The sequence below is a fragment of the Dioscorea cayenensis genome, chromosome 19 (assembly GCF_009730915.1).
Source record: "Dioscorea cayenensis subsp. rotundata cultivar TDr96_F1 chromosome 19, TDr96_F1_v2_PseudoChromosome.rev07_lg8_w22 25.fasta, whole genome shotgun sequence".
Taxonomy (NCBI): domain Eukaryota; kingdom Viridiplantae; phylum Streptophyta; class Magnoliopsida; order Dioscoreales; family Dioscoreaceae; genus Dioscorea; species Dioscorea cayenensis.
Genome location: NC_052489.1, coordinates 1,933,640 through 1,944,656, shown reverse-complemented (window position 1 = coordinate 1,944,656; position 11,017 = coordinate 1,933,640). Strand labels below are relative to the sequence as shown.

Genomic DNA, 11,017 nt, shown 5'->3' with positions numbered 1-11,017 from the left:
TGTCTACATTTTTGTCCGTCTTGTGATCACCTTCGCATAACGGCCATTTAATTCCTGAAAACTACAAAAGAAATGCATGTCGGATGTTCTTGCCTTATCGATATAAAGTATTAGTTTTCTTTTCAGGTAAAATATCTTCCAAATTGAACTCTGTATCTGTTTTTCGGTGTGTATCTCTTGTTTTAAATGCAGGAAAAGTTAAATTTCCTTCAAATATGGTTATCTGTAACATTGTGATATATATTTGGGTTTGCATAAATGTGAATGGATGAAGATGGAAGCTATTTTTGTTTGGATAGTAATTGTCGCACGTTGTAATGAAATTGAAATCGAAAGTGATAGTTTTGTTTTTGGAATCCTGATATCATGTGGCGTGTTACCTCTTCTGAACCTTTTTTATTTTTTCTTCGCATTCTATCTTCAGAAATTTTAATCATGCTTCGTGTTCGAAAGTGACTCGAGAAACTGCATTATATCGATCTCGCGATCAATATGTCTTTTCTTTCAACTTTTCTTTGATCGGATTTATTGTTTAGCATTCTCTATTTCTTACTGCATTTTTTTTTTTTCGATGTTCCATAATTTTTCTTGCTTAAATGTAACAAAAAAAATTTTTTACACAGATTTGATTTTGCATTGAATTTTGGAAATCTTGGTTTGTGATGTTGTTTTTCTGTGAAGCAGTACTGGTTTCTTGTTAAACTGCAGTACAAAATGACAGGAATGCAAATACAAGCAGTGTTTGTACTCTGTTTTCTTCTTCAAATCATGCTTTCCTTCCATTTTTTTAAAATATTTTTTATTTTATAAAACTTTATATGATTATAAAATGCACAGTAATTGAAAAGACATAAAGGAAAAGAAATAAATGGTTTTTACACATATGCCCCCTATAAAACATTGATATTATATAATTTACATTCATAAGATAAGTGTGTGTGTATATATGTATGTATATAAAATTTTGTTTTTTATAAAGGGGGAAAAAGTAAGAAGGCATCCCATAATACTACGAAAGGAAAGGGATCTACTGTGACCGAGGAGAACCGTATACAGGAGTCAGGGACCTACAGGAAGGCGACACGTGTCAGAGCGAGCGGAAACCGCTTCCGTTTGTCTGGTGGTCTGCGCACATGATTGGCTGGAAGAAAAGGACCACTTTAAAAGTACAGCACGCAGCGGTACCACCAGACACGCCTTTTTCTAGCCTTTGATCGTATCTCGATTTCAGCGATGCATGGCCTGAGACGCATTATTGACCGTCCGATCATCCACGCATCTCCATGATTCTGTTCCTTTGCTACGAGACAAAGGTATATGCTAAGAGTCCTATAGCTATTTCCCCATGCTAATACTTTGTACTACTAGTATTTCTTTTTTCTTTTTTCCTTGTTAAAATAATAATTTAATATAATTATAAAATCTGGATTTTTTTTTAATATATATCTTAATTTTAAAATAATAAAAAAAAGAATATTAGCAGGAGAATGTTAAAAACGAGAGCAATAAATAAATAGATACATGAAGTGCATTAATTGAAAAGAATATTCCATATTCTTTCTTATCTGGAAGGTTCCTTCAAAAAAATAAATAAATAGATAAATAAAAATAAAAATAAAGAGCATGGCCCCCCCCTCGTTTATCCCGTGTTTCAGGGTGCGCATAAGACCATGAAACTTCCAAGAAAATGGGTGTAAAACCACTCATGGATAATATTGTGATTATGATTGGTATTATTTTATTATATATATATATAAACATAAGATATTTAGACTTTTGTATTTTTACCATTTTAACGTGCCTGATTTACCCTCTTTTACAATCAGTTTCGCTAAAACACCTCGTTATTCTAGTTAATTGTCCATCTTTTTCAATTGTGATTTCTAAATATTAAACTGTTATTGTACTGTTGATGTGTACATCTTTAAGTTTTTTTTTTTATACATTTGATATAATGTTGAATTTGATTTATATATCTAATGCACTGCTTATATAGTAATACGTTTATGTATTTGTATTTTTTAAATTCATTAATGTTAAAGTTTATATTAATGGTTTATCGGAATGTTAGAGATGTAATTAAGTAGAGTCAAGCTTAGCTGAGTTTTGCTATGTTGAAGTTTGAAGTGACACTATTTTAACGAAGTTTAAGTCTGAATTTAGTCTATTTTGAACTTCATTTGTTAGTCTCAGGCTCGACTCATTAGGAATAGTAATTTAACTATAGTGCGTACGTCTACAATAAAAATGAAATACTTAAATTACTATAATACTAGTGTGCTACAGTATTTAAAACTATTCATGAACATTAACGAATGGAGCTCAGAAGTGTTCAAATTTATCTCGTTTATCTTACCAGCTTGGAAATTGAGTTTGAAAATCACTCATTCTATATATATATATATATATATATATATATATAAACCTTTGAGAATTTTTAACAAACACATTTGTTCATTTGGAGACGGAGTCAATGCTGGTATATGGTGTTTGAGTCATGTCAACGCCATGTCGGCTGCACAAATTAAAATAACCTTTGAAGTCAAAGTGCCAAATGGGTCATGCCGGGCTTGATACGTTTTATACGCAGATTAAAAATAAACTTTTGAACTCAAGGTGGCAAATGAGCCATGATGGGGTTGCTATTCAGATCAACATAAACTACTACTATATAGCTTAACACAAACCATTGAATTCATAGTGTCAAACCTAGGAGTGTAATCCAACTGAGCTGAGCTTTGAAGTGTTAGAGATCAGCTCAATAGAATTAACTACAGGCTCAAACTTGATTCGAGCCCAAACTTATAAGCTCAAGTTTCACTCGAGATAGAAAAATTAAACTCAAGCTCGGCTGAAAAGTAGCTCATTTATGATAAAACTGAGCCGAGCTTGGAACTCGCTTGAAATTTAAAAAATTATTTAAAAAATTATTTTTAATACATGAATTTATTCATACTTAGGAAAAAAAATCACATTTAACAAGCTCATTTAAACAGCTTCGCAATTAATAAGTTCGTTATCAGGCTTGTTTAACACACTTGTTAGTAGGCTTGCGAGCATTATCCAGCCGAGCAGCACGTGGCTTGAGCTTGACTAGTTTAATAATTTGAATTCAAAAGTTAAGCTCGAACTTGGCTCATTTACTTGATGAACAAGTTTTCTCCTAGCCGAACTTCGAGTAACTCACGAGCAGCTTGGTACACTTACAGCCCTAGTCAAACCTTTGCCGGGTTGACGTAGTCTACTAAATTTGGCCGGTTGGCCCAGTTATCTCTAGTTGATCTTAATGGGCCAGGTTTTCGTGTGGTCTATGGGCCCAGTTCGGCCCAATAACATGTAGCAATCTTCTTCTCCGATTTAGATCACAACCGCTTAACCTTCTCCTCTGAGCTTCAAAGCAATGGTGGGTGCGTCGCCGTCGACGCCGCCGCCGCCGCTTCCGAGAAGCACGGCCATCTCTCCGGCGCTGTTGGGATTCCTCTCTTCCTGCCTCCACACTGCTGACGACCTCTCCCGCGCATCCGACCTAGAAGTTGAGCTTCGCTGCCGTTGCTCCGATCTCGAGACGTCTCTCTCTGATCTCGGACAAAGGCTCTCAGACTCTATCGCCGCTCATGCCTCAAGGTCGGCGGATGCCCGTGGTCTCCTTGCCAGTGTCCGCACGGGGCTAACCCAATTCCGATCTCCTGCTTGTGGGTCACCTCGAGGTTTGGATGATTGACTTTGAGAGTAATTTTTAGGGTTAGAGGATTGGGTTCTGTGTGATTTGAGTGATTTTGTATTGAGGATTTAGATGGGAGGAGCGAGCAGATCGTTGCGGAGGAGCTGCCGGCGTTGGCCAGAGAGGTGGCAAGGGTGGAGACTGTGCGAGCTTATGCTGGTGAGTGAAATCTTTGTTCCATTTCGGATTGTTCTGGCTGTTTAAAGTTCGAATTTTGTTGCATTTTGATTGCTTAGTTAGAAAATAACGATAGAAATATTATATCTTTTGGCCATCTATGCTTCTGTAATCCTGTTTGCTTTGATAAAACTTTAGATCGTTCTGTAATATTCCAGTGGTTGCCGCAAGGAATGACGTCAATGGTTGAAAGCCATAGTACTAATACCCAAAGCGGTAAACCAAAAGTTCATAATTTGGTTGGAAAGCTCTTTTAATGATTTAAAGTATGAACCTAGCAATTTAGAGCATTTTGATTTCCTTTCCTGTTGTTACAATGAGTGTGAGTTACTCTGATAGGATGCTTGTGATTATGGGGCTATTCTATATACTGTTGCTGTTAATTGTGTACAATTTTCTTTTGAAAAAAGTTTGTTAGTTTTAACCTCCATCAGTATTCATGACAAACTGGACAATGGACTGTGGTATACTGGAACACTTTTTTTGTTTTTCCTATTTCCCATATAATTTGTTTTCTAAACCTATTCTTATCAAATATAGCATGTTCACATGAATGGTAGTCTCTTTTATGCGATTCTGTGGAGACTTAATGAGTTCTGAAAACCCGTAGAAAAGATGAATGCATTGGCCAGGTTCTCTGCTATTAATACAAGCCAAAATTAATTGAAAACTAGGAAAATTATTTGTTGAACTCCATTAATATAAGTAATCAAATATAGTCTTTCTTGGATCCCAAGTTGATCGGTCTTCATAATTGAAGTTATCCTGTTCTCTAGCATGTTGAAAATCAAATTTGAAATTTCTCCAATGGCTTTTTTTTTCATTGTTTTATGTGAATTCATTTTGTTTTTCTCTTCTGTTTGAATGTTGATTATGCCTTTCTTGTAATTTCTTCCAATTGCAAAGTAATAACATCCTGGTGTTTATGCTTTAGTCGTCAATCAAAGTACTGCAAACACAGTCTCTTCTGATGAAGTAATAAAATGTTAGGGTTTTTGGTTTTTTTGTGCTTTTTGTGTTTTTTTTTTTGGACTCAGTATAATACATCAAGAATTTGTCACATGATCATATAGTCCGTGACAAAATATTATTTTTTTGTGATGCTAAAATAACATACTTTAATCAATAGAATAGTGACCCACAAAACACTGTCACCTCCATGCACCTTTGAATAGCTTTTTTTATTTTGGTCCATTAGAAAATTGCAGTAGATTAGCTTTTTGATATGATAACCAATCATTTACTTTTCCTTATGTTTGAAGTATGATTATCTTCATATAATGTTTGTGTTTTTATTGGAGAACCAAACTGCATAGCAGTGCGCCATCGCTGTGGTTCCTCACTGTAACATAATTGGCCAGTGTTAAGTTTATGCCACACAAGAAGGAAAGGAAAAGAAAAATCATAATAAACGAACCATATAGAGTGGTGCATTTGGTTTTTCCTATGTAGTTCAAATGGCTGGGATGGAATATTAACTGTAAATTCAAAGTGGAGAATTTTGAAATATGTGAATGGTTGGACATGGGTAAGAATGGTGGAAGAAGTGGAGTGAGTTTCATGCTGCTAACTTGAATTGACAGATTGCTGTATCTATTTTGTTATTATTTTACATGTTTGGAAGCTGGGCATGAATTGATGAACCAGTATGTTGGTTTGAAGACCCATTTTCTTCATGGGCAATTTTCTGTTAACTGTTATCAGCTAATGTTATTTCCTTGGTTCTAATGACCTTGCTTATTCTAAGGCAGAGACAGCATTAAAGCTTGACAGTCTGATTGGTGATGTTGAAGATGCGGTTTTTTCTGTGGCTGGAAAACTTAGAGCTCCTAGTGCAGTTAATTCAGAGGTGCGAGTTCAATGCCTGATCAGAGAGAGGATCAGGTTTTGTTTTCCCAAAATTCGAGCCACTGACTTCCTGTCTTTTCTTCTCGGCAGGAAATTCATCTAACAGCCAGCAACTCTTTGAAGCAAATAGAGGACATCCTGACTTCTGTTTCCGGATCAAGGCCACAGTGGACCCGCCTAGTCTCTGCTGTAGATCACAGAGTTGATCGAGCTTTAGCAGTTCTAAGACCACAGGCAATTGCAGATCACCGCTCTCTACTTGCATCGCTTGGGTGGCCTCCTCCACTCTCCACTTCTAATTCTGTGAATTCTACCACAGTGAAATCTGCAGATTTTACCAATCCTCTTTTCACAATGAATAAGGACTTGAAGACCAAGTATTGCAATAGTTTCCTTTCCCTATGCAAGCTCCAGGAGCTGCAGAGTAGAAGGAAATCCCGACAACTTGAAGGGCATAATCTGCAAATAGCCCTACGCCAACCACTGTGGGTGATTGAGGAGCTGGTTAATCCAATATCACTGGCATCACAGCGCCATTTCTCAAAGTGGATTGAGAAGCCAGAATTCATCTTTACTCTTGTCTACAAGATCACCAGGGATTTTGTGGACTCCATGGATGAGATTTTACAACCTATGGTTGACAAGGCAAGACTAGTGGGTTACAGTTGCAGGGAAGAGTGGATTTCAGCTATGGTGACCTCACTTACCACTTATCTAGCAAAAGAGATTTTCCCAAAATATATAGATCACCTGCAGGAAGGTGATCTGAGTGATGTCTCATCACAGGCTAGGATCTCTTGGCTTCATCTCGTTGATTTAATGATTACTTTTGATAAGCGAGTTCAGTCCATGATAACAAATTCAGGACTCTCAATATCTGTAGCAGATGAAGAGAATCTACAGAGGGTCTCATTTCTTTCTGTTTTCTGTGATCGCCCTGACTGGCTTGACATATGGGCTGAGATTGAGCTTGCGGACGTGCTTTCTAAGCTGAAGCCAGCAATAGAGGATGATAAGATTTGGAAGACAAAGATTCAGGGGACTGTGCTCATGTCCGGTTCAGAGGATTATAAATCTGCTGCAGTTTCTGGTGTTGTTCTGCAATGCTTATCAGCTATCATAGATCGATCTCGGCCATTGCCAAGCATTTCGCTTAGAACAAGGTTCATCAGATTGGCAGGGGCCCCTATCATTCGAGAATTTTTGGAGTGCTTGCTTCGCCGCTGCCAGGAGGCAGAGGGGCTTACTGCCTTAGCAGATGATGATGCTTTAACTAAAGTTTCTAACTCAATTAACGCAGCTCGGTACTGTGAATCGATTTTAACAGAGTGGTGTGAGGATGTCTTCTTTCTGGAAATGGAAACAATATCCAAAGAGGGTAATGGAGGGAGCTGTATTTTTGAGGAAGAGCTTAATGCATTAAAGAAGTTCCGAATTGAATGGGTTGATAAAATCTCAACTGTGGTATTAAGGGGGTTCGATGCACGCTGCCGAGAATACATCAAGAACAGGAAGCAATGGCAGGAGAAAGCTGAAGAATGGACTGTGTCCAAAACCTTCCTAGCTGCCCTGGACTATCTTCAAGGGAAGATCTCTAATCTTGAACAGGAAATCAATGGAACAGACTTTGTCGCAGTTTGGCGAACGGTAGCTGGTGCAGTGGATCAGCTTCTTTTCAGTGGCATTCTAATGAGCAATGCGAAGTTCTATAATGGTGGTGTGCAGAGGTTTGGCAGTGATATGGAAGTATTGTTCCGGGTTTTTGCCGCGTGGTGTCTGAGGCCCGAAGGCTTCTTTCCGAGGTTAAGCGAGGCCTTGAGGATGCTAAAGATGGAGGAAAAGCAGCTTAAAGACGCAATACTGATATCGAAAGAGATATGGTTAAAAGAGAAAGGCTTCAGACTTATAACGACGGCAGAAGCCGAGAAAATAATCAAGAACAGGGTCTTTTCTGGATGATATATTTCATCAATCTTTGTGATTCATGTAACCAGAGCAAAATAAACAAAGCAGAAGTATTCTTTCATTTTTTTGGGTTTCAAAGTCTTTTACTTACATTTGGAGGTTGTAAATTGTATCATTTTCACTGTTTATTGAACTAGTTTTCATGATTCTGAGATGCAGAAATAAGATTGTCAGGTTTGATTCCATGTATTACCCTTCCATTTCTTCATATTTTTCCCTGAAAAATTATGTGGTTTGGCTAAGTGATACTTGATTGGTGTTTATCTAATAAATAATTAGTGGAAGCTAAAGATATGGTAAGATCCTGGGGCATCAACTCGAAAACCATGCAAACAATTGTTTTTATTTTTAATTAATTTTTAATATTTTAATTAATTCCCACAGAAAATATTAATATTACTAAACATTAATTATATTTAATTGATATTAATTTTGTAAGTGTTCAGCTTTAGATAAGATTTTTCTATCATGTATATATATTATGACGAAGGGAATAAGCCCCAGTTAGTTAAGGGACATGCGCGAAGTTTGACTCCGCGCCCTCTTCTTGAATTATTAGGGTTTGTATGAGATTTAAACTCTTGCAGAGTTATTTTTTTATGTGGAATTTAAACTCTCACCATCTTTTTCCTTCTTTTAAGACATCAGTTAGTGTCGTAAACCACCTGAAATATATTGATTTTGACCTATCAAAATTTATTTAAACAACAAAACTTCAAATTCAATCAAACTAATAAAATCCTCATGGGTGTAACCCATAATATAAAAGGATGGTGATTATTTTTTGTTGTGATAAACTTGAATATATATGTGCGAACTAAATATGTTGTCTGACTCTAATTCAATCGTTAAACTTAAACTAATAGTATAAAAGTCCCAAACTTTTATATTTTAATATATATTTATCAATTAACTAATTATATGGGCTATTATTTACTATACACCCCTCTCAACACGTGGTAATTTTATAAATTACACGTTGCAAAAAACCCAAATAAATCAAGTTTATGTTATATTAAATACAAAACAAACATATTATTTAGATTTAAGTTAATCCGAAAAATTATTCTAATATATTGAAACACCCATAATTATATTTTTCATATTTATATTACTAAATTAACTAATGTAAGATCTTTAATTACTTCAATAAAATCTAGTTTTGATATCAAGGTAAATGATGTACGTACCCAAAAACTTAAATTTGATAAGTAAGAACTTTGTAACACAAATAATAAGGTTATTGTCACTATTTATGCAAGTTAATTTGTAAACTATTGTTTGTCTTTTATATATATTTATAAAATCCCTTAATTATTTACTTTTTTAAGAATAAATAAAACCCATTTGATTATTTTAAAAATAATAAATCATTTCTAAATGTAAGTCATATATTTATATATATTATAAATATGAACAAGTCATATGTCAAAAAGCGTATACATGCTTTCTAACTATGCTAAACACGACACACCCTCACTCTATACTACAGAGTATGAATTTTTGGTTTTTCATCCGGACACAAAGGATCGGGTGTCGTTAAGCTAAGGAGCTGTTGGCAGGTTGCTATATACCAACATGATCTTAGTTAACTAATAAAACATTGATAACAGTAGACCTGATATAAAATCAAACTGTACTGAATAAGTATATTTCAACACTATGTGCTTGTGATTTAGCCATAAGACCAACTCTGATCATGAAAACATCAAACTTCCCATCCTGCCACCCTGAATACTATCTAGCACCAACTGTACCTCACTGTGTTAATTAATGACACACACACACACACACATATATATATATATATATACACACAAACACACAAACACAAATCACTTCATGAACAAAAACCAAAACAAAAACAAAACTGCTAAGATTTCAGAAATGTTTCTGTAGATCATGAAGTCTAACAAGTCAGTGACAAAGTGATAAAAAAATAGAAAAAAAAACAATACTTGCATGTGGGCCAATACCTCTTTCAAATCATACCATGCATGTACCTCAGTTGCATTATATGCATTACATGCATTATTACATTAGAGATCACATTACATTACATTACATGACAACAAAAGTCTCATTCTACCTGTTAACACAGTGGTTCAAAGTACTAGACATGGCATGTCACCTCTGTTGCAACAACAAACCAGAGTTTGCATGGAGTACTACTAGTGCTTAAATGACATGCAAGCTAACAAGAGATCATACATGCACTGCAAGTATACTGTTTATTGATTCTTTCTCAACTCATTGATGCAATGCTATCTTACTATTGCCGACTTCGATTAAGGCCGCCCGACATTTTGTGTCTTTGTTCTTATCCTTGAGACAATCAAAAAAATACGAAAGAAAAAACTTGTTTTTTTATTTTCACATGGAATTATTTTAGTCTATTTCAATGTTGCTATTTATGATAGATGTGGAGCTTGATTTATAATTTTAAAATATAAAATTTAATTTTATTTATATAAAATATATATTTATTAATTTGAGAATGAAAACCGGAATTGATCTAGTTCTGAGTTATTTAAATAAGTGGTTTTGAATTCTGATTTTTATGAATGTCAATTATATACATTGAAAACAGGTACATTTCATTATCTCAATTTGGATTAGTTATAAAAAACTAATAATTAGGTTAAAAATTAAAAAAAAAAATTATCGTGGGTGGTTCACGAGAAAGATTAAAAAACTAATGATTATGACAAAAAATTTAAAAAAAAAACCACGAGTGTGGTCCAAGAGAAAGATTAAGTGGGTGAAGTGGTCTCAACCTTTCCAACTTGGGTCTGGTTCTATTTGGATCCACTTTATTGATTTATTACCTTTGTATACTAGACTTCATTACTCTTATTGAATATATTTATATATATATATATTCATCATGCATGCATGTTGTTATATTAATTGTTGGTATTAGTAATTTGCTTGGAAAAAAAAATTAGTTAGTCTCACATTTGTCGATCCATCAATGGACTATCTATTTTAAGTTTATTTTATAAGAAACAGTGAACAGATGAAACTAATATAAAGCCTAGACGTGACCATACTTAGATGTGACTACACATTGATATTATTGTTAAATAAAATATCCAACACTTCAGATCCAAAACCATATATATATATATAAATTATAGCATCAATTAATCATGCCATTCTTATAGGGCCTTTTTTATTTATCTTTTTAACTCTAGCTTTGATTTTATATTAATATAATATTATAATCCTACATTTACAATGCACATGTATTTGAAATGAACTATAATATTTTTAATATTAAAATGGTACTATTATTATAAATTT

The 11,017-nt window shown here is 34.5% G+C and overlaps 1 protein-coding gene across 1 annotated transcript; it reads left to right on the top strand.

Moving 5' to 3' along the window:
* The first annotated feature begins 3,381 nt into the window (after nt 1–3,381).
* LOC120249825 (RINT1-like protein MAG2) lies at nt 3,382–7,896 on the top strand. Its single transcript, XM_039258494.1, has 4 exons — nt 3,382–3,707; nt 3,794–3,880; nt 5,650–5,747; nt 5,837–7,896. Exons 1-4 carry the CDS (start codon nt 3,401–3,403, stop codon nt 7,703–7,705), a joined length of 2,361 nt encoding a protein of 786 aa, XP_039114428.1. The 5' UTR covers nt 3,382–3,400; the 3' UTR covers nt 7,706–7,896.
* The last annotated feature ends 3,121 nt before the right edge of the window (nt 7,897–11,017 follow it).